Source organism: Daldinia loculata (genome assembly GCF_022478755.1).
Source record: "Daldinia loculata strain CBS 113971 unplaced genomic scaffold F4817scaffold_12, whole genome shotgun sequence".
Lineage (NCBI taxonomy): Eukaryota > Fungi > Ascomycota > Sordariomycetes > Xylariales > Hypoxylaceae > Daldinia > Daldinia loculata.
Window position 1 is genome coordinate 26592 of NW_026054866.1, and position 21933 is coordinate 48524.

The 21933-nt window shown below is 46.7% G+C and overlaps 11 protein-coding genes across 11 annotated transcripts in view; 6 read left to right on the forward strand and 5 right to left on the reverse strand.

Annotated features, from left to right (window-relative positions):
* Window positions 1-241: 241 nt before the first annotated feature.
* On the reverse strand, window positions 242-1326 carry F4817DRAFT_313805 (uncharacterized protein; the record flags this gene model as incomplete). The annotated part of the gene is made up of 5 exons (XM_049300306.1): window positions 242-384; window positions 435-708; window positions 760-816; window positions 869-1090; window positions 1147-1326. 5 exons carry the CDS (start codon window positions 1324-1326, stop codon window positions 242-244), a joined length of 876 nt encoding a protein of 291 aa, XP_049160989.1.
* F4817DRAFT_32026 (uncharacterized protein) lies at window positions 1194-2516 on the reverse strand. The gene is made up of 3 exons (XM_049301162.1): window positions 1970-2516; window positions 1421-1918; window positions 1194-1364 (listed from the first exon to the last, which is right to left on the reverse strand). The coding sequence occupies exons 1-2, from the start codon at window positions 2082-2084 to the stop codon at window positions 1491-1493; spliced, it is 543 nt and encodes a 180-aa protein (XP_049160990.1). The 5' UTR covers window positions 2085-2516; the 3' UTR covers window positions 1194-1364; window positions 1421-1490.
* A 145-nt stretch (window positions 2517-2661) lies between these two features.
* F4817DRAFT_32039 (ribosomal protein L6) lies at window positions 2662-3672 on the forward strand. Its single transcript, XM_049301183.1, has 2 exons — window positions 2662-3152; window positions 3244-3672. The coding sequence occupies exons 1-2, from the start codon at window positions 2765-2767 to the stop codon at window positions 3609-3611; spliced, it is 756 nt and encodes a 251-aa protein (XP_049160991.1). The 5' UTR covers window positions 2662-2764; the 3' UTR covers window positions 3612-3672.
* Window positions 3673-3732: 60 nt separating this feature from the next.
* F4817DRAFT_313808 (3(2),5-bisphosphate nucleotidase HAL2) lies at window positions 3733-4794 on the reverse strand (the record flags this gene model as incomplete). Its single annotated transcript, XM_049300307.1, has 1 exon — window positions 3733-4794. The coding sequence occupies one exon, from the start codon at window positions 4792-4794 to the stop codon at window positions 3733-3735; it is 1062 nt and encodes a 353-aa protein (XP_049160992.1).
* A 592-nt stretch (window positions 4795-5386) lies between these two features.
* Window positions 5387-7741, forward strand: F4817DRAFT_331094 (zf-C3HC-domain-containing protein). The gene is made up of 3 exons (XM_049302474.1): window positions 5387-6350; window positions 6413-7469; window positions 7524-7741. Exons 1-2 carry the CDS (start codon window positions 5670-5672, stop codon window positions 7271-7273), a joined length of 1542 nt encoding a protein of 513 aa, XP_049160993.1. The 5' UTR covers window positions 5387-5669; the 3' UTR covers window positions 7274-7469; window positions 7524-7741.
* A 644-nt stretch (window positions 7742-8385) lies between these two features.
* On the forward strand, window positions 8386-12561 carry F4817DRAFT_357378 (heavy metal translocatin; the record flags this gene model as incomplete). The annotated part of the gene is made up of 3 exons (XM_049305914.1): window positions 8386-8398; window positions 9118-10322; window positions 10360-12561. The coding sequence occupies 3 exons, from the start codon at window positions 8386-8388 to the stop codon at window positions 12559-12561; spliced, it is 3420 nt and encodes a 1139-aa protein (XP_049160994.1).
* A 1226-nt stretch (window positions 12562-13787) lies between these two features.
* F4817DRAFT_331100 (uncharacterized protein) lies at window positions 13788-16172 on the reverse strand (the record flags this gene model as incomplete). The annotated part of the gene is made up of 1 exon (XM_049302475.1): window positions 13788-16172. A coding segment is annotated over one exon (2107 nt), but the record flags the coding sequence as incomplete, so codon positions are not given.
* A 772-nt stretch (window positions 16173-16944) lies between these two features.
* Window positions 16945-17388, reverse strand: F4817DRAFT_313813 (uncharacterized protein; the record flags this gene model as incomplete). The annotated part of the gene is made up of 2 exons (XM_049300308.1): window positions 16945-17207; window positions 17319-17388. 2 exons carry the CDS (start codon window positions 17386-17388, stop codon window positions 16945-16947), a joined length of 333 nt encoding a protein of 110 aa, XP_049160996.1.
* Window positions 17389-18590: 1202 nt separating this feature from the next.
* F4817DRAFT_363598 (uncharacterized protein) lies at window positions 18591-19792 on the forward strand (the record flags this gene model as incomplete). The annotated part of the gene is made up of 3 exons (XM_049306661.1): window positions 18591-18864; window positions 18933-19415; window positions 19535-19792. The coding sequence occupies 3 exons, from the start codon at window positions 18591-18593 to the stop codon at window positions 19723-19725; spliced, it is 948 nt and encodes a 315-aa protein (XP_049160997.1). The 3' UTR covers window positions 19726-19792.
* A 264-nt stretch (window positions 19793-20056) lies between these two features.
* Window positions 20057-21125, forward strand: F4817DRAFT_331106 (uncharacterized protein). Its single transcript, XM_049302476.1, has one exon. The coding sequence runs from the start codon at window positions 20358-20360 to the stop codon at window positions 20856-20858; it is 501 nt and encodes a 166-aa protein (XP_049160998.1). The 5' UTR covers window positions 20057-20357; the 3' UTR covers window positions 20859-21125.
* A 196-nt stretch (window positions 21126-21321) lies between these two features.
* The window catches only part of F4817DRAFT_331113 (enolase C-terminal domain-like protein), a 2165-nt gene continuing 1553 nt past the window's right edge, over window positions 21322-21933 (forward strand). Inside the window, exon 1 of the mRNA XM_049302477.1 lies at window positions 21322-21823. Within this exon, the coding sequence (XP_049160999.1) occupies window positions 21668-21823 (156 nt within the window). The 5' untranslated portion in view covers window positions 21322-21667. The remainder of the gene's footprint in view (window positions 21824-21933) is intronic.

Genomic DNA, 21933 nt, shown 5'->3' on the forward strand with positions numbered 1-21933 from the left:
GGCAGTATGTATATTATTTATTTGATAGGAGCTTCTAGAACAGACTCTCCTCTTCCCGGCTCCAAAGATCCCTTCTCCTCAATGTCTGAGGAAACAGCATGATAAAGCAGATATTTTCAAAGTAGAATCCTTTCCCGACCTAAGATACCACGACCAATATACGTAAAAAGGCAGATCCTCCACTACCTTTGCCTTCTACTAAATCAGAAGTCAAAAATGTGACTAAAAGTCGTCTAGATGCCTATAGCAATTCAGGTTGGCTAGCGGTGTTGGAAGGCGAGCTTGATTTAGGAAATGAATTCCCCCAAGTATATAGCAAAGTAGAGAGCTTGATGGTAGGCGCGGACGACTTCATAGATGATATTGTAAGGCCAGCTACCTCGCCTTCGATATGTTAGTAGGTGCGTGGCTCTAGAACGAAATTAGGTACATACCTAAAGTCAACAGTACCAAATTTCTCATCGCGGAAGGGGGGAGCCCGTACGAGCCTAGTACTAGTGATGCCGCCGGGCACCAAACATAGGGCCACCATGACGAGCCAGACGACTGCTTAAGGATTGAATTGCCGACATTAGCTGCCTCAGCGGCTGTGTCCTCTAGTGTTTCAAGAATATCATTCGTTATATTGCGTGCCTGATGGAGTAGGCTCGTATGATCGTCGTATTTCACCGCTAAGTTTTCTGTGATACTGATAAGTCGTTGCATGCCCTGCGAGTTCATGTTAGTAATAATAAGCACCCTAAAAGTGATATACCTCACCTCCTCTAAATTGGCTTGCCTCGATTCCAATTCCATTGCTTGGAGACGCGAAAGCTCCTAGAGTACTATATTAGCATAGAACCGAGAATATCACAACAATGCGACGTACGACTTGGGTTCGTAAATGCGCTGCAGACTCGGTAACTACCGCGATTGCCTGAATCGCCGTGTCAATTGCAGACTCTGCACGTTGGTTGGCAAGTTGCATTGAGTGCTCATAAGAAGATGCTACCTCGGCTTGGCCCTCGAAAACACTCTTCAATACAACCTCGAGCATTTTCTGCAAGTTGACAGCATTCTGCGCCCCCGAACTGACCGCGTCCGTAGTTTCCTAGAACCAAGTTAAAAGAGATTCCCAGCTAAGTATAATGAATTATAATAAGTTACCTTAACGGTGTGCATAAGTCGAGCAAGAAAGAAGTCTTCTATGGATTTTAGACTGTCTTTTAAATGGTCTACTTTTGGCGAAAGCTCATCAATTCTGCCGCCTGCAGCCTGTGCCCGAATGTCTAGATCGTTCATACGCTGTTCAAACTGTTTGTCGATGTCGTCTGTAAATCGCCCCATGATCTTTGTTAGACGCTGAAAGAGAAGAATATGCTGGTCTAAGGGGCGTAAGTCCATTAATCTAATTTCGAATTAGACAGGGGCTATTTCATACCTTTCTCGTTGTCTACTCTAGCGGCTTCACAAAACCTCAAAGCTTTATGGCGATAACTAACCCACGTGTTCTAGGCCGAGTCGGATTCGCCTAAGCCAGAGAGGCAGCTGTCAACTTCTACAGAAGAGACGTGTAGGTGTCCTAAACTTTGAATTGGTAGCTGACTTAGTACGGACTCTCGAAAATTGGCGCATTCTCTTGGGATCTGGAAGCTCCCTCTCTCCAAGTCGCAGATTGCCAGACTGGCAGCGTACGAGTCAACGAAATCTCTAATTTTACGGCCACTTTCAGTCAGAACTGATGCCTCATTCTTGCCCTCGAGAACTTCGCAATTATTAACCAATAGGCGTGCGGCTGTCCTATGACATAGGGGCTCCGATTCTAGTTCTCGCAGTTCCTTTAGGGTTACCTCATAGGAACTGGGTAATCGCGACCCGGACCTTAGGAGTTGTGATAGACTGCCGCCAGCAGTAGCTGAGTCGGTGAGCATTCCAGTGTCTGATTTCTAGTAAGCAAACGTGTTAAAGCAGCGGGCAACCGGTGACATACCTAATTCCACTTTCGGCACACTACGCCATGAAAATCCATTGATCAAGTGAGCCTGTAACAGCAAGAAGATGACTACCTTCCTCGCCGAACCCATGATTCTCCGTTGGTTATTCATGGTGAATATTATTTGCCGCCTAGGAAACAGCAAGAGAATGCAACTATGAAAGAGGTGACGAAAATTTATTGAAGTGTGTAAAATCCACGATATGGGACTAGTGAAGTCCTAGTATTGTAGAAAGTGACGATAGGAATAACTGGCAGAAGGGAGGGGTATGGCACCAATAATAGAAAAATCCTTGAATGTGTCTCTTGGGTCGTCATCCGTTGAATTCGACGAACTTTTGCTCCTCAACCGCACACATTCTGCTCAACCCCTGTGTGGCCTTATTTGAAGTCAGATTAAGATTTATTAGAGAGGTGTAGATATCACGATTATATCAAGAGTGGACAAAGTGGAAGGTATCTCCTTGGAAGATGTAACAAGAGAGATTATCGATTTTTAACTGGAATTATGGGAACTATTTCTATCGATAATTCAGTCTTTCAGAAGAGAGGAAGGAGCTACTAAATCTAAGGCAATTGCGATAGGGGAAGTTGTATGTAGTACATAATTACATAAGCCTCTGTATTGCATATAACTAGTCCTTTTCTTCAAGTTACACAACACGTGACTCGACCCGATTTTTAGTCTAGAATTGCCAAGCATCGCGCATCGAGCTCTGCAATCGAAATTCTAGGATTTCGAGTTCTGCAGTCAATTAATTGACTTCACAGCGGAGACTCCCAAAATCCACAATGTTGGCGCCGAGTAGGGGAAAGGTGCTCGAGAGAGCCCTTTCAGGTACCAACGCCCCTGTCACACTCCCAGCTTTCCTCGTACCAGCCTTCCAGACGGCAGCCCCGCGGCGTCAGTTCTCGAATACATCAAATAGGCCCTCGAAGCTCGGCCGAACGCCGATATCGATCCCGCCCGGTGTTGACTTAATCATTGGCGAGCCTAGGGTCAAGAAGGATCCTACTACCTACCTAAAAATACCAAAGCGGACAGTCACTATAGCGGGGCCATTAGGGAAACTCGATCTCGAAATTCCTCCTTATCTTACGATCGCCCATGACGAAGCTTCGAGGAGGGCGGTGCTCAGCATTGAGAATAACGAGATCAGGCAGCAGAAGGAGATGTGGGGTATGTGCAATACTCGTCGTAGTCATTATTACGATTATGGCAGACTCTTGATTTTATAAGGGCTAGCTAGGACTAACTTGGGGTCAACTAGGAACCACATGGGCATACCTCAACCGACACATCATCGGCGTATCAGAAGGGCATACCGCAATCTTACGATTAGTGGGTGTCGGATATAGGGCGACCGTCGAGGAGCGGCCAAGGAAGGCAGCTTACCCGGGACAGAAGTTTGTGTGCCTGAAGCTTGGTTTCACGCACCCCGTCGAGGAGCCGGTCCCCGCCGGCATAAAGGCCAGCACGCCGCAGCCGACGAGAATTCTGCTTGAAGGCATTAACCGAGAGGAAGTCATGTCTTTCGCGGCTAGGATACGGAAGTGGAGAGTGCCGGAGCCATACAAGGGAAAGGGTATCTTTGTCAACGACGAGACGATCAAGCTAAAACAAAAGAAGATCAAATAGATGATCTTAGGAATGGTATTAGTCTATTTCAGGCGTGTATCTATGTACTATACGACGGCAGATACCCGATCAAAAAAAAACTATGTACTTGTATGCATTATCTGTTTATGAGGTGCCAATTTTATTTCTTCGAGAGCACCTCCTGCACCGCCTTTAGAACTTGTGGGTGGGCAGCAGTAGGAGCAGCGACGACACCCTTGTTGTTCGATAGCGTTCGCCCAATGCTGAAGTCCAGCGGCTTGCCGTGAATATCTGTTACGGCACCGCCAGCTTCTCGAACGATGAGGTCGCCCGCGGCGTGATCCCAGATCTTCTCCTGGTACGTCTCACTGACAGGCAGTCGCAAGTAGATGTCACCCGCGCCTCGCGCAATAGAAGCATACTTGGCTTGAGAGTCCATTCGCACGCTAGGGTTCGTAATGCCGAGCAGCTTCGCGATTTCAGCTTGGTCTCCATGGGACGAGTGTCCGGCCTCCACGCTCTCGCAGAATGTTGCTGCTGCGATATCGGTGATTGCCCTCATAGAAATGCTCTTCTCCTTAGCCAATTCACCAGTAGTCAACGCGCGGCTTGTAGCACCTTGGCCCAACACTCCGGAGAATAGGACTCCTCTTCCCTCGTCTGTCTGACCGGACTCCATGCCTCCCGTTAACGTAGCAGTGTCGTCGATAGGGAGGTTCGGGCAACCCAAAACACCAACTTTGACATCACCGTCTACCATCAGGGCGAGACATACGGCGTATTGGCCGCCACGGAGGAAGCCCTTGGTACCATCGATAGGGTCAATAGCCCATATACGACCCTTAGCACCGCCCTTGCTATTTCCGTAGTCAATCATAGTCAGCATGGCCTCCTCGTTATCGATAGCCCCTCCCAGTAGGCTCTCGGCCTCGGGGTCGGAAAGCTGGGTGGTTGAAACTAAGTCCCAGATTGTATGCTTCAAGTTCTCGTCTTGACGCAGCTGAGCGGCTTCCTCCTCGGCGACAATTTCATCGTCGGGGAAGTTAGCCTTCAGGGCGCTAATAATAAGGGCCTGGGCGCCGAAATCGCCGATTGTAACAGGAGACTTGTCATCCTTGGAGACGGTACCCTTTGCCTTCTCGTGGAAGACTCTCTTGGTTAGGATGGAAGCGCGCTGGACGGCTAGCTGTGCTACTTCGAGCTCTTTGGCGTATGACGACATATTTTTATTTGATATGACAGGGCTGAGGATTTGTTGGCGGGCGCCAGGAGAAAGATGCAGGGACAGTGAGGTAAGGCGGGGCAAGGCTCGAAATAAGAAGGCGGCCAGTGTCACGATGAAAAGAGAGGATAGAATAAGGAACTTGGTAGAATTTATCTTTTTATCCTTTTTAGTCTGCATATAGCACGATTTGTGTAATTTATTTGTAAGTGGAATATAATGGGGATTTATGTATATTCGTTGCCAGCACAATGGTTCAATGATTCTTTAGCTTACACAATCGTTGTAGCCCCTCATGTTATCCCACTATGTATGATGCATGGTTATGTACAGCGTTCAACCTCACTAATGTCGGGACCCGAGACCTTTTGCAAGGTACAGTTTCTCTAATCGCCATTATTTAGCGGCTAGATTCAAGTGTTGTCCAACCCGATAGCCTCAATTCTAGTCACACCAGCCCTAAGGCATAGGGGTGTTTAGGTGGGTATAGGCTGTCGGGGCCATACCCCGGTCCGTCACCCCTCCGACGACCCGTGGCTTAGGTAAAGTAAATTATGTAGGAATTGGAGAATCAAAGAAAACAACAAAGTTACGTACCTCCTTCATTACCTAACAAATTCATACGCATCTGGCCTCGAACTTGGCCATTCAAGTCTAAGAAACTAAATATAATCTATTGGTGGATTCTCATACAATACTAACTTGATCAACCAACTTACTTTTGAAACTACACAAAGTAAACTGTGCTTCCAAGAGCTAATCGAGGAGGCTGTAAAGTCAATTCCTTAAGAGCTTCTAAGCAAGCTCTAGAATTCTAATTTAATACTTAATACCACCCTCCTAGCAGCATTGTTCTTCATTGAACCGGATCAACCATGAATGCTACTAAGCGGAAGTTCAATGCCTTATTACAAGGGATCGGCGCGAAGCCAATACCTCAGTCGCCATCAATAGAAGCGCAAAACGATACTTCAAATTCGCCTCTGAATCGACCCTCGACCCCAAACTCCAGTTCACTACCCGACAACTCCTTGACCCCGAATAAAGAGATGCCTTCCGGAAGCGTACCCTCGACCCCCAGCGATCTATTGAAGCGTCGGCGCGTAGGTGTCCTAGAGTCTACTCCCGGGAACGAAAAACCAGGCGGGACAATTATTTCAAACGTCGTACTGAAGAAATGGGCCCCAAATGGCAGCGCTGTCTCTCCAGCTAAAGGAACAAAGACTGAAGCACCAAAGTATTGCCCTGGCGATCGCAACGAGTTGATCAGGCGACTTGGGACATTCCAAGAGCTAACAGAATGGACTCCGAAGCCGGATAAAGTCAACGAGATCGAATGGGCCAAGAGAGGTTGGGTCTGCCATGGAAAGGAGCGCGTGAGTTGTACGTTATGCCACAAAGAGTTGGTGGTCAAGATGAATAAAAGAGAGGTGGACGGTAAGGAGGTTCAGATTATGGTCGGCTCGGACATCGAGGAGGGCTTGGTGAAGAGGTTTGTCGAATTGATCATCGATGCGCACCAAGAAGATTGCCTATGGAGAAGACGCGGATGTGATGGTGAGACCCTTACAATCACTACCTCATGTTAGGGATATTCGTATACTAACCACAAACAACAGACACTTTGCTCAGACTATCTTTAACGAGTCCACCAACTGCGCTAGCTTCCCTTCGCCAACGGTACGATGAATTATGCGCGCGACAATATTTTCTTCCCTATCTCTTCAACCTCCGCTTGCCGGCAAACTTAGATCTACAAGCCGCCAAGTCACAATTGGCCCCAAACTTCTTTAGCGACCCCCCGCCACCAAGCACGAATCCATCAGCTCCAAACGATGTAGCTCTCGCCCTTGCTCTTACAGGCTGGCAGGGCCTTACAAACCCACGTGTTGGTGCGGTGCCTAATTCGGCAACTTGTGCTACGTGCCTACGCCGCTTAGGGTTGTGGATGTTTAAGAGCAAAGAGGTAGACGAAGAAACAAAGCAGATTCTCGTTCCGGCACCTATGGATTACCTTGATCCTGTACGTGAGCACCGGTTTTTCTGTCCCTGGCGAAATGCGGCGGTTCAGCACAACCCTGGTGCAAAGAAGGTAGACAACAAAACCGCTTGGGAGATACTTGCGCAAACGATTAAAAATAACTCTTACCTTCGCGCGCAAGCAGAGAAGAGTAACCAGCGCTCTTTTTTCCATCGCTCCTCGGCATCCGTTCCAACAACGCCAGTGAAAGGAGGGCATGCAAGAGATGGGCGCTCGCCCATGCTAGGATCGGACGACGAAGAGGATATGAGTGCCAGAGACGCGAAGGACAAGGAAAGATGGACGCGTTTGAGGAAAGTGAAAAACCTGTTCGACACAAAGAACGGAATAAAATTACGACGTTCGTTATCCCGGCCAGCAACTGCTACGAGTCGTCCGGCTACCGCGCATTCGAGGCAGGGCAGCGTTCCACCTGAAACAGAGGGAGAGAACAAATAAGGAGACTTGTCACCGCGGGTTAGATTTTGTCAAGGCGTTTATACTTAATGGATTTGGTCTAGTAATTTTTAGCAAGATACCCAACTTACTCACGTCATATTTATTTAATGTAACTATTCGATAATAGTACCAATTTGAAACTGGTGTCCTTTCTCCCGTTTGGTAGTTATTGCTTTTTCGTGTGGTTTCTTATGTCCTGTATCTCATCAGCGATATGATTTCCTGTTGCTTTATTCTATTAGAGATTGACCTGTCTTGTTCTCAGCGGCGTATTCAATAGCCTTTGTAGTAGATAACTACCTGATATGATACATGATACATATATCCAGTCAGGTCAGGATATCGACGACAAGTGACTAATATATGCCATTTGATTTCTCAGCTTCGTGTAAGGCGTTCAGGGGCAACAAAGGTTGAAACAGCCACAGTGATTATTCATAGGAGTGATTATTCATAGGTTGCTTGCCTACATACCTAAAGTACCTAAAGCAAGTACCATCGAGTCGCTTCCATCATAGTGATTTAATATGTAGTGTATGTAGGTAGTTTCCTACGCTGACCATTAGGTAATCCAGGAACATGAACAGTAATATGACCAGTAATTGGATACCATTAAAAGTTTAAAAAAAGAAAATGCATGTGCGGTTCGTCACGTCGTCAATATAACGTAACATTTCCAACCGCCTCCGATATTTACTATTTTACGCACAAATACCGCTTCGTATCGCCACTTTGCCAATTTGGACACTTCACAACTGCAGAAGGAATCACTTAATGTAAGAAAACGGGGAGCCAAACCATGTCAAATATGTATTGTCATGCGACCAACGAGATGACGCCTAATCAACGTTTTTGCAGTGACCGTCTGCGGCTTTTGTGCGTGGACCAGGATCATCTATGCCGGACGCGTCTTTAATGCCCCATTCAGAACAGAAGCCGGCTCGGGGTCTTACCCCTGGTGGCAATAATCCACACGGCACCGCTAGTTCGAATTCTGCCCTAGGCAATTCCTAGTCGGATCTGATGACCCCTGATCCTACTGTCACTTTATGGAAGATTCTACTCAACTGCGATTATGTGTTATGTCATCTCTCGTTGCGACCTCTCATACCATGACGACTCGCGGTATGCCGAGCCATGTGTCACAGCCGGTCTATGGCCGGCGGCGAAGATCCGGCACTCGTATTTCACCGCCCGGAGTTGCGAGCCTATACTGGGCTAGAATGACCTATCAAACCTCACCTAATCCTGGGTGATTGTGGAGAAAGTCGTTGCGCTTTTTGTGCGTAGGATTGCTGGATATAACTTACACGAATCTTGCCTATTTCTGAGAGTGAATCTTAAGGTATTCCAGAACACTTCTTTTATTTTACTAGTTATTAACTACAACTTCTCTGTTACTTATATAACAGGTATCTAAAGTCGGTTGATACCCTATTTAGAATCCGAGTTGCTAGCATCAACTCGTATCTTCGTGTGTAAAGTATCAAACAGACAAACGGTTACTTCTCTGAGGCTTCTTTTCGAGGTTTTATTCGCCGGTGGGGTTGACTCCTTCTCCTGTTTCTACTGGTACCAACCTACATATACCCCTTTCAGGCTGAATTACACATCGCCCGCGTACCGGCGTCCGTACTTCCCAGAACGGATTCTTATTTTAATATATTCCGACAATCGCACACAGTACCTTTCATCAGTTACCCTAGCTCCTATACGTCTCCGCCTTGCTAGATCTGTCCGTATTCAGCAGGACCAAAGGGATCAACATCGCATGCGCAGGTCGCACTCCTAAGTAGTCTCCCGAACGGCAGACAACACCAGTTATCCAAAAATGGCTACTCCAGACCAAACCATCACCACAAATTTCTTACTGGCTAATCTGCATTGTCCCACGTGCGTATCCTCTATAAAAGATGTCTTGGAACGACTCCCTGGTATTAGTTGGGTGTCGCCCAACGTCGTTACCTCATGGGTCGCAGTCGAGCACGATCCCAAAGCGTCTATTACCGAGATGGCGTCTAAATTGGAGTCTTCGGGGTTTGAGGTCTCTAGTGTAGCCTCAACCAATGGCGAAGAAACTCTAGCCAACTTGCTACATGGAGATCCATCTAACATTCCCGGCCCCTCAGCAGCCCCGACTTCGCCAGATATCAGCCTACGAGACAGCCCGCTAGGTCGAATCTTCAAACTGCCAAGCAAACTTACACATGGGCATACATCGATCGCTAAGGCAGAGAAGGAAAGAGAACATCTCAATAACTGTGAATCATGTCGAACTAACGGGCCGAGGCCTAATACCTCCAATACTATATGCTGTAGCGTAGTATCGGAAAAGGCTGATGGTCTGTTAAGAGATCAGAAAAGAGACGATGAGAAGTCGGTTCGAGAAGTGATCACATCAACCAAATCCCTCATCGCCGAGGACGACGACAAACCCCAGTCGCCCAGTGAGGGACGTAGATGGAGAGTTTCTATGGCCATCACCGGGATGACATGCGCTGCATGTGTAAACGACATCAGCTCACAGCTAAACGAGAAGCAATGGATCACTAAGGCCACGATCAATCTACTTTCAAACAGTGGCGTGGTTGAGTATATTGGTACCAAGGACGACGCCAATCAAGTCGTTGAGATAATTGAAGATACAGGAAGAGGCGCCGAAATTGATCAAGTCGTTAGCATTGATGGTGAAGATAAGCCAAAGCATCAGAGAAATGTCGAGATCCGCATCGATGGATTCTACTGCGACCATTGCGCTGACCGGGCCACGAATAGTCTCAAGGGATTCCTTCAAACCCTCGAAGTTATCGCTAGACCTAGCCGAAAACGACCCATTCTTAAGATAGCCTACACGCCTGTAGTGCCCAACTTCACTATCCGACGGATCCTCTTAGCTATTGAAGCAAGCGATCCAGCATTCAAGGCGACAATCTACCATCCACCCACATTAGAAGAGCGCTCAAAGAGGATACATGCGCGTCATCAGAAGCAACTCTTCCTTCGTGCCCTATTCACGACGATTGTTGTCATCCCAACGTTTATCATTAGTGTATATGAGCCTTGTGTCCAACTCTGATGCATCTAAGATGTACCTCATGGAGCCCTGGCGATCTGGAATCAGCCGGGCACAACTTTCTCTTTGTATCATGGCAACACCAGTATACTTTTTCGGTGCTGATATATTTCACCGACGTGCACTAAAGGAGGTCAGGGCGTTATGGAGACTACGAAGTCAGACACCAATTCTCCAGCGTTTTTATCGATTCGGCAGCATGAATATGCTCATGTCGTTAGGGACTACGATCGCATACATCTCGTCAATTAGCCAGATGATTGCTGCTGCTGTGGATCGCCCAGACATGGTCAATGACGAAAACTTCTATTTCGACTCTGTTGTATTCTTGACATTTTTCTTACTCTGGGGACGACTCATCGAAGCATACAGCAAATCCAAGACAGGTGATGCAGTGGAAGCCCTGGGCAAGCTTCGCCCGACTACCGCTGTTCTTGTCGAAGATGTCACAGATACTAAGGAGACAGAGACAGTGGTCCATACTGATCTACTCGAATTCGGTGATCTCGTCCGTATTCCCCACGGAGGCTCGCCTCCTTGTGATGGAAAGGTCGTGCGTGGTGCGGCCGAGTTTAACGAATCCAGTCTAACAGGAGAATCCCGCTTAGTAAAGAAGGTTGCTAATGACAACGTCTTCGCGGGTACCATCAACGTTGGTAAACCTATCTTGATTCAAATCACCGGTAGTGCTGGTCAGTCGATGCTTGATCAGATCGTCGACATCGTCCGGGAGGGTCAGACCAAGCGTGCACCGATGGAAAAGCTGGCAGATCTGTTGACTGCTTACTTTGTCCCGTTTGTTACTCTCATTGCTATCCTCACTTGGCTTATTTGGTTATCAGTCGGCGTATCTGGCGCGATTCCTGGGCATTTCCTCGATGTATCATCAGGAGGCTGGGTCGTGTTCTCCCTTCAGTTCGCCATCGCTGTCTTTGTTGTCGCGTGCCCATGTGGTCTTGCTCTTGCTGCCCCCACTGCGATTTTCGTCGGCGGTGGCCTAGCTGCGAAGCACGGTATACTCGTTAAGGGCGGTGGCGAGGCTTTTGAGAAAGCGAGTCAGATCGACTGTGTCGTCTTCGATAAGACTGGAACCCTTACTATGGGTGGTGAGCCGACGATCACAGATAATATGATCTTCCCCGGGCAAACAGTAAGCGAAAAGCAGCGGGATGCTTTCCTGGCGGCGCTTCGGGCTACGGAGGAGAATAGCACTCATCCTATCGCAAAGGCCATTGTCTCATTTTGTAGCTCCAGGACATCTAAGCGCATTGAGGTCTCGGATGTCGAGGAGTTACCAGGGAAGGGCCTGAAGGCAGCCTATAATTTCGAATCATTACCCTTCAAAATCATTGTTGGTAACGAGTCGCTCATGCGCGATTTTGCAGTTAATATCCCACTCGCTGTTGCTACGAGCCTTCAGATGTGGAAATCAGAGGCTAAATCAGTCGCACTCGTAGCTGTCGAGACTCCCGACACGCCAGGTTTATATCAAATCGCAGCTGCCCTCTCAATCTCCGATCCAATACGGCCCGAAGCCTCTGCCGTGCTTCAGGCCCTAAAATCGAGGGGTACGGATGTGTGGATGCTTTCGGGGGACAACGTCATTACAGCCAAAGCCGTCGCGCTACGCATGGGTATCCCCGAATCCAACGTCATCGCCGAAGTCCTCCCCGCAGAAAAACATGAGAAGATCAAATGGCTACAGTCTACACTTAAGGCCCGCAGAGGAGATGTCGAGCTTACGGACCGCCGCGCATTCATCGCCATGGTGGGTGATGGTATCAATGACGCGCCGGCACTTACGACAGCAGACATAGGCGTAGCAATTGGCTCCGGTGCCGATGTTGCCATCTCCAGCGCGGACTTCGTGCTACTAAACAGCAATCTAGAGTCCATCGTCACATTACTTGAGCTAAGCAAAACGGTATTCCGTCGCATCAAGTTCAACTTTGGCTGGGCCCTCATATACAACTTGCTCGCTGTACCCATTGCCGCCGGCTGCCTATACCCCATTATGTCCAATGGCCAGCACGTGCGTCTCTCGCCCGTCTGGGCTAGTCTAGCGATGGCGCTGAGCAGTATCAGCGTCGTGCTGAGTAGCTTGGCACTACGGAGCGGCTTGCCGTGGATAGGATTTAGAGCTAAGACATTTACGAGTGAAGATAGGAAGAATAGTGAGGATGGTAGTGAGACAAGTGCTCAGGCTAAGGGTTAAATGTGTAAGGAATTTCTGGTTATACTTTGGCGCTATGGGATAGTTATATGTCCGGATATGAGGACTTTTTGAAACAGAAAAGCTAGTGCAGCATATTTTTTTTATCTACTAGGCCGTAGTACGTAATAGCGATTTAATTTATCTAATGAAGTGTGCTGTTTTGTTGCGCTATGTATGAGAATACCTGATGGTGGTATGAGGTGATGTTGATATTGCTAAGTGAGGTAGACAGTGACTTTAGAGGCTGTACTGACCTAGAGAGAATGTTGGTATAAGTCAACAAAAATATGGACTTCTGTTCAGAGGGTTATGTTGGGACATTGTTAACAAAGAAGAGGTATTTGAATACATGCCCTTTTAGGTGCCCGTGGTAGTACCTTGCTTTCCACGTAATAATGAAGTTGATTTTATATTATTAAATATGTACTTGGTAACAGCATTCCGGGTTTGGTGGTACGTAACTATACTATCTAGCTCTTGTGTCTGTGTATTTAATGATTGTTACCTTATACCCCATGATCCCCCAGAGTGATGATCAGGGGTAAGCCCCTTAAATTCCCTATCTACCTCTGAATCCACCTCATTTTTATTTTATTTTCATTGGCACTATTTAATAAGGCATAGTTATACCTTAATAATTCGTATTCATACACACACCAAGTGACACAATAGTTTCTCTTTTCTTCGTCTAATGGTAATGTTGTCTGAGCTTTTTACCCCTTATTGGTGCCTACTCCTAACTATATACCCGCAATTCCTTGTCCTCTACAACATTATTACAGCAAAATGTCGCGGATTTTCCGCCCTGTTTACCTCTGACTATAATAATAGTGAAAAGAAAAACCATGTTGTTGACTATACCTATTGTTACACAAAGAATAATAGTGACTCCTAAGACAGGACAATTGGCATAGCTACAGCTTTTTTATTCTAGTTGTCCCAGTAAACCAGGGGCTCTAGACATGTGATATTGTCTCATATATGAGGTAGTGGCTGCAGTATCACAGTACAAGGCGATCAGTAATTGGATCAATCCCTGAGGGGTTGATGCGGTACGACTTCAAGGTCGTCCAAAAAATAATATAATCCCTCCGAATAGCCGGTACCGGTATTGGTGTTAATAGCAAGGCCTTACCACTACACCACGGGGCTACCCGAAGGGATTATATTAATGGTCTGTCTGTTATTTGGACTTATAAACTGCTGCACAGCGAAGAAACCGTGTGTTTCGGCACTGTGTTGGATCCCGGGGCTGCTGAGACATCTATACAAAGAGCTTCTAGCTATATTAGTTGGTCTAGTCCCAAGTTGGTTTTGTGGCTTTTCGTGCTTCAACGGAGTTGTTCTTTTCTTATTCACGTCATTTTGTATTATATATATAACATTTAAACTACTTCAGGAAACAGTCACAGTTCAGGGCTACGAGAAAGTCATAAATTATCCGAATTCTTTCACTATTCTATTTTATTTTTTTTCTTTTCTTTTAAAAGGCGCTGCCATCGCTTCAAGTACCAAGCCCTAGTTTTCCGACCGCCAAGTGGAATTCGTCCCAGTTCTTACATCGCGACATAACCATCCCGGTCATAATATTTGCAATGATGAAGTCTGGATTCTTGGAAAAGTCCTGGTATAATGTCGGAACCAGGAATATACCAGCGGACAACTGAGGAATGAGATCATCAAAGGAATGCCCCGCAGCGTTAATCTCGTCTTCGAGAGGATGAAGCAGATATCTTATTTTGATATCAGCTATCGTCCGTGCTAACCAGCTGCAATTCGGAGCGTAGTTGACGTCTATCGTGGTCCCGGTAAACGAGTATCTCATCCGCGGCCACGTGCGAGATGGTAAATCGGCCAGGCGCGCCATCTCAAAGAACACATCGAAGTAGAAGGCTCTAGCGACGTCAAGCATGACTGGGTGATACTTGGCAGACCCATAGTTATCAAAGATAACTTTACGACCTCCTTGTACGGTTCTCGGTGACACCATGGTATGGAGCGCACTGGTATCTCCTAACCCAAAGACCACCGGACCGGGCCGAGCTTTGCGGATATCTCTGGCAGCTCGATCGAGCGACTTGCGCAAGGACGGATACCGCTCGCCGTTAATGATCCATTCCAGGTCCAACAGCTTCCTAGTAGCAACCGAGGCGCCTCCTTTTACCTGTATCTTATCACCGTGTAGCTCTCGGAACACCCTCCCCCCTTTTGCGATGCGATCAAGATGCGATTTTATGACCTCGCTAGTATCCTGCTTTTGTATATCAGGATTCCGGAACGACTTTCGATAGGCACTAAGCATTATCTCAGCTTTCACCACTTCAGCATGAAGCAGCGCCTCCGCGTCATTCCAGTTGTTACCGCCAGTCTTATAATACCGAGTCCTAATTTCATCTTCATACTCGTACTCTAGCATAGGGAAGAGCAACTTTTCAGAGCCCGATATACGTGGAACTTGTACCCAGGGATAAAAATGAGAAGCTAGCATTGCTCTTTCGAGCTCGTCATTTGCGGATGGAGTCATCTTACAGAGTACATTGGTGGTATTTCTAGCCGCACAGGTAATTGCGACCTCCCATTTTCCTGAGTGCTCGCCGAGGAGTGGCCTCCTTTGCCTGATCCAGGCGAAGTCTCCGTGCTCGAAACAACCGAGTACCTTTTTATCAACGGCTTCAACAGTCCTGAAGGTATTCCTTTCCCAGTACTTTCCCGTCGATATGTCTCCAAATAAAGCTATTTGCCGGGCAGGGGCAGATACGTTGCCTGGGCCCAAGCTCTGGATAACTTCTTTGCCGAGCATATATGCCTCAAGTCTTTGATTCATCCATTCAGTATAGTAAGACGAAAATAGGTCTGAATCAGTAAGACATTTGGCGGTTGCAGATTGCCCGGTAACATGAAAGTAAAGGGCTAGGATCTGTTTGGTAATTATCTCTCTGTACTGATTCTTGAATAAGTTGACTCCGCTAATTAACAGCTGTGCAGTCTGGCCAAGCACCACATCCGAGGGGTCCCGGCGAGAATTATAGGGCGTATGCCAGTCCTCGTATAGCCATTGGTCGTGTAGGATCACAAACCCATCTGGGAGGCTAGTTGCCTGTAGAATTTGACATTCCACACGTCCAAAATTGTTATTCTTATAGATTCGTTTATCCACATACGAATATATATTGAGCGCAGTTGTAGACTTAGTCTGTGACACCGGTCTGGCGAAGTATTCCCAGCTCATTATAACAACCGATCTCATAGACGAGGATCTATCGTAGCCAGTGAATCTGACGGCATCAAACTCTGACCAGTACTCAGATCTTGGAGAGGGAACTTGGTATAGCTCATGAGGGCATTCTTGCCGCACGATCCCTGTTAGTTCCAAGAGACGTTGGCGGTTTTCGTTGACAAGCCTGAAAATATCAAGCTTAGTCTTGACGATAACGGCAACGTTCCAATACAAACGGTGAACTCCCGCTTTTAAGTCTGCCTCGTCCAGGTAAAGCCCATTACCCCCGACGAAAATGGCTAGGATTTCGGGATCTTGGCGCAAGATCGTATGTGATAAACCAGGTACGAAGCCCGTGAAAACCGATTGGAGTCTCTCTTGCAAAACGTCCATCTTGATCAGATATTTTAATGATTGTCGAATAAAATAAATTGTTGTAATGGATTTATACAATAATTTGCGTATTTTAAGCTTGTATCAAAGTGATTTAGTAAAAACTGTGATGATTTAGATTATGATTTAAAAATTAAAGGAATTTTGACAGCTTTAAATATGACTAAGATACAATAAATAATATAATACGATCAAGCTGTTCCATGAAGATCTAAGACGACGATCGTGAGAAGCCATGTTTTCGTAGAACAGTTCCTTTATTTTATCTTATTTGTGAATAGTTAGTTTGTATGTAGTGTCACTAAAGATCAATACCTACAAGTTTATTAAGTCCTAAGCCCCTATATGGACTATGATTAACTATTAACTCCAAGATAGTTTTCAGCTCATATATTCCTTTCAAACATAACCTTTATGGGAGGGCCATTAGGATACGAAATCCTACTAATAATATGTATGCACAACTGCGGGGGATAGGGGTAATAGGGGGAGAAAATGGTAAAGAGATGTTATTTTCGCCAGTTCACTAGTCATATTTAAACAAACAGGCTGATTTATAGGTTAATACCTACTTTTAAAGAAGCCATATTGAACCGTCATTAATACAATGTTTTATCATACTACCTCTACAGCAGACGGTTCAACCACATTCCACGATTTCCGTCTACATTTTTGTAGCACCAAGTTCTCTCATACCAACCCATCTATCCACTCCCTAATCACCAACTCAAGCACTCAATCTCCTAATACAGTATTTCCCACTCCCTTACACTCTACTTCTCCTCAACCTCCCCCTCCTTACCGATAGAGTACACAAGAACACTATACTCATCTCGCTTCTCCTTCACGTCCCTCTCTTCTTTCCCGATCGAGTATAGGAGGACGCTGTACTCGGCACCAGCTTCCTCGCGCTTAGCTAGAGCTATGTCCGCCGCGCGAGCTAGGTTTCTATCGGTGGAGAGGGCGCTGTCGCGCTTTGCATCTTTGCCAATGGAGTAGGCAATGATGCTGTAGGTTGGGCTGTTAATGTTTTCATCTAGATCTTTAAGTTAGCACAGGGCTCGATATTATATGGCCGAAAACTTCCATCCCTCGTTGCCCCCCACAGAGACGAAAAATTGAAGGATAGATGTATAGTAAGACATACTATTCGGCAGGGGCACAGCAAAGGCACCAGCCAGGAACGTAGCAGCGAGGTAGAGCTTAGAGAAAAGCATGATGGCTTTAAGTGGTGACCAAGAAAGTTGAAGACGAAATGGAAGATATGTCACGAGGTAATAAGTCCAAGAGCTTAGTGCCGTTGAGCAATAGGGATAGTCATAGACGGTCTCCTCGAGATACTTATACACCTCATACTTAGACCTTTCGGGCACTATTACTCCGTTTCTCTATCGAAGACAAGTGATAACAGGATTGACTTAGTCAAGACCTCCCCAAGCTTGTGAGAATTAAGCGGGAACATTCGTGTAGCAGCATCATAATAGGAGTCACGAGACTCTCAAGTCGATGATGGTATCATAGTTATCCCTATCATCATATATCTTATCTCATATTGGCTCCAGGGCCAGATTCCCTCACACATATACAGCCAATGTCTATACTCATCCAAGTTGTTATCAGTTGTTATTCTATGCCGTGCAAGAGAAGATCACCTCGAGCCCCATGAAAGACCAGGATGCTTGCCGTCCAAGCTGGGCACTCTATACACTAAAACGACCAGGTTGCAAAAAGCCCCTGCCCGAAGGATTTAGAGGGGTGGCACAGAAAGCTGACCTTGAATCAACGACATCAGACATATTTCATAATAGCTAAATCTAATGGCTGCAAGACCTTATCGGAGCTGAGGTCGATCTCATACTTTCCTATAATAGATAAGTGGGTGATTAGAAATATTAGTAATATCAAGGGTAATGTAGGTGGTGTAAGCATTTTTAACCTCCTATATATCATACCTCAACCCTAAAGTCAACATCGATATACTCCTAGGTGTACTTTATGTTTCACAAAACTATGCTTCCACCTTTCGTAGCACAGAGCCAAACAACGGTCAAAAAGACGGACTCTGCAATCCTACCGAAAGTCAAGCCTCGGAAGACCGATACAGAGGATAACCCTGCCAGTTTAACCTCAGTTAGGTTAGAAGAATCGAACAAGAATGCTCTCATTGATATCTTGGTGGACTAGAGAGGCGGATACTTCGGGCGTATATCAGTCTCATCTCCTCAAACTAGGTATCTCCGCATAGATACGTGCTTGAAGGATAAGACATACAGATAATATCACGCCGAACTCAACGTAAGCGGGCATATTGCTGATTCCAGCGGATCGACCCGGAAATATCTCAAGATTTCTAGTAGCTATCGGGTCAACCGATCCCCTCGTGAACAAGCTAATAATATTCACTCCTAATTCCACTCAAATGGCTATACGAACCTTCCTGAGGTTTACGGTGCCCTGGAACCGTCGGGAGACTTCATGGCGAGGGGAAGACGGAATCGAATCTTCAGAAGCTCTGCTCGAAGAGGATGCTAAGATAAGCATACAAGCACCCTTGAAGCAGGAAAGAAGCCGAACAATATGGTTTCTAACCATCCTTAACGTCATGTTCTTCGGGGCGGCCTTGGCTCTATACTTTGCTGCTTGGGTAAAATATACCAAGCGTAATGCGTGTCTCAAGTCCACATCCACGTATTGTGAGTTATCCGCGCTCCACCTCACCTGTAGAGGCGTACTACGGCTTGCTAATCTTTCCTTTTGCTAGCTCCCGTTCTCGAGGAAGTAGACATGCCACTGACCGATACGCTACTAAACGGAAGTCTTTGGCTAGGAGATAGCCCGCCTGTCTGGCGAAGTCTACCAGATTCCAACGAAACCAACGAAGCTTGGGACAGCTTCGAGCATGTGAAGCCCATTGCCCTAACCAGGGACCAAATAATTGCCATGGGCAAGGATCCTGCCACGGTCGCCAAGTTTAATGACGGCTATTGGGGCTTAGGAGGCAATGCGTATGTTGGCGCGCTTGACTTTTTCCATCAGGTTCACTGTCTAAGTGTGTTACGACATGAGGCCTTCAGGTACTGGAACCGGGACGGGGAAACAGTGCCTAAGTGGAATGAAATCCACTGGATTCATATACAGCATTGCGTCGGAATGATGATGGAACATCTTCTCTGCAATGCTGATGCTGAATTTCTGACTTACAACTGGGTGGAGCACGAATTGCACCCCTTTCCGGACATGAGTGGTAAGCTCACTTTGCTTTAGTCTCTCCTATGTTCCGCGATCTAAAGACGGGAGTCCTCTAGCTTCGGATATGACGTGTGCTTCTTAATAAATGGTCATCGCTAACCCAGTATATCGCAGTGCAGAAACAGTACAGAGACTGGCGCCAACTAGTCGATTATCGCGATGCGCATGGGGTGAATTTGACGAAGTACGTAGAATGGACAAAACCTGAAGGGGTTAGGGAACTCGAACAGCCTCCAGACTGGTGGGAGCATCGCGGCCAAGGCGATAAAGCACATTACGCTAATGGAACAGTAATTGAGAATTGAAGATGAAGCAACCTCAAGTTTGAGTAACGCTGTTCACTCTCAATGTACTGAGTATCGATGGTTGCTGTGGTTGATGTTAGAGTGAAAATAGTACGGCTTAATAATGACAGTAATAAATAGGTACATAGGTACCTTAACCCCTGGTCCCACGCGCATCCTCCGAATGCCCCGGCATAAGATTGTAAGTAAGCAGTCTGCATTAGCGTATCCCAATACGTACCTCATTGACCTATCAGAGCTCGGGAAAGAGATCCTTAAACCCCGAAAAGTGAATTACACCAACGGATCGGTACTTTGATCTACGAGCTTATTTCTAGGCGAGCCAATGTACCTTCAAATATCATCATCCTCCTCTCCACGCCGCGAAGCTATGTAATATTTAGATATGATGGATCGGGTCATGATGGATCAAACCAGGCCACTATGCCGGCTGAGTCCGATGCATTAGGGATGGGACTTGGTACAGATAATAAAGAATAAATAAGACCTCGAGAGGCGCCCGTCACCAACTCGTCTCTCCTCATCCATCTTTGTATTCACTCATCGCTCGTCATTTAGATACCTCTTATAAGCAATTTATAAAAACTCCTACTTAAATACCGAAGAATATCAAATCTCTCTCATTATATACCATGGCACCAGGGCTATTCTTCGACCCCTTAACGCTCCTGCGCGTCGCACCACTAGTCACATCAACAGCCTCCATCGTCATCGCAGGCGACTCACACATCTTCCTCAACGCCCTCGTCTCTCTAAAACAACAACGAGGCAAAGTCAACGAGGTCGCACCGCGCTACTTCGAGACATTCTTCTGGAACGCGTTGCCCTCCATCTTCATCACTTATGGCTTGTCTATTACTTTCGGCCTCGTCAACTTTTACTCGAGATTTCACGCTGCTTCTTGGAACTGGTACGCGGCTGGCTCGGCTCTAGCTTTTGCTCATTTCGCTTTCGTGCCAAAAATTATGTGGAAGGTCAAGGATGCTATCGATGCGAAGGAAGATCCTAACGGCGGAGGTGTCAATGCTATTCAGGGCTGGCTGGATGTGCACCACGTGAGGACCGCTATGGTTGATATTCCGGCGTGGGCATGTTTCCTTGTTGCCACGGTGAAGGCGCTTAAGTCGATTTAAGCCAGGTTAGGCGACATTGAGCTTTCAAAAGTGCTATTGGGACAAGGATGATAGGCTCAGACTCTCATACTAACCTACATACGAAGTGGTGAAAGCTATAAGACCTAGAAGACTTCAGACTGATCATAAGCACGCCAGTTATGTTAGGATATGGATTCATGACCAAAATGTAAGATATATATACTTTAAACACCAACTTTCTTCATAGTTTTAGAATATACCATCGGCAGAAATCTCCATATACAAGCTCAAGACTATAAAAATAAAGGACCCAAAATATCTAAATAAAGCACTTCGGCTTAATATACACGTCAAGTACTGCTACTAAATAGTAAGCTTAGAGACGGCGTATTTCTCCAATTTATCCATCAATCAGGACGAGGGGAACTATTCAACATAGTCTCCCCTCTATAAAACATAGCCCGTCTAGTTAAACGTACAGTCTAATAACCGAACCCCGCAACTAACAACCTCTTAATGAAAGAGACAACATAGGACCGTATTTATAATAGAGGACCGAACTACCCCGAATCCGATCTATAGCCTTTCTCCGCACGAAGCTCAACCCCTCCAACGAACCCCACGATCTCGGTCTTTGAGGTGGCACGTCTTCTGGGTGTTGCTGCTGTCTCGATATAATAAAACATTGTTTCTTCTTGGCTTACATTTTTATTATTTTTTGCCATTGACCTTCACCAGCACCTTTCCCTCTCATTACTACCCTCACCTCTATCTACTACATTCATCCCAGACCCTACCTTAGCTAACCCCCCCCCTCCCTTTCGGTATAAGAGCTTACCCAGCTCAAAATGGCCGAGATCACAATCACCGGCTTCCGGACCCGCGACGTGCGGTTTCCCACGTCCCTAGACAAGACCGGGTCCGACGCCATGAATGCTGCCGGCGACTACTCTTCCGCGTATTGCATCCTCGAGACGGATTCTAAATTCACAGGCCACGGAATGGTAAATCCGCGCGGGCCGGCGGGGGGGCGGGGGGGGGGGGGGGGGGGGGGGGGGGGGGGGGGGGGGGGGGGGGGGGGGGGGGGGGGGGGGGGGGGGGGGCGGGGGGGGCG

Coding starts and splice junctions, on each gene's coding strand:
- F4817DRAFT_331106 (XM_049302476.1), top strand. CDS start 20,358: ATGGCACCAGGGCTATTCTTCGACCCCTTAACGCTCCTGCGCGTCGCA.
- F4817DRAFT_331094 (XM_049302474.1), top strand. CDS start 5,670: ATGAATGCTACTAAGCGGAAGTTCAATGCCTTATTACAAGGGATCGGC. Junction 6,351..6,412: donor GGAGAAGACGCGGATGTGAT/GGTGAGACCCTT, acceptor CCACAAACAACA/GACACTTTGCTCAGACTATC.
- F4817DRAFT_32026 (XM_049301162.1), bottom strand. CDS start 2,084: ATGAATAACCAACGGAGAATCATGGGTTCGGCGAGGAAGGTAGTCATC. Junction 1,919..1,969: donor TGTGCCGAAAGTGGAATTAG/GTATGTCACCGG, acceptor ACTAGAAATCAG/ACACTGGAATGCTCACCGAC.
- F4817DRAFT_32039 (XM_049301183.1), top strand. CDS start 2,765: ATGTTGGCGCCGAGTAGGGGAAAGGTGCTCGAGAGAGCCCTTTCAGGT. Junction 3,153..3,243: donor GCAGCAGAAGGAGATGTGGG/GTATGTGCAATA, acceptor GGGGTCAACTAG/GAACCACATGGGCATACCTC.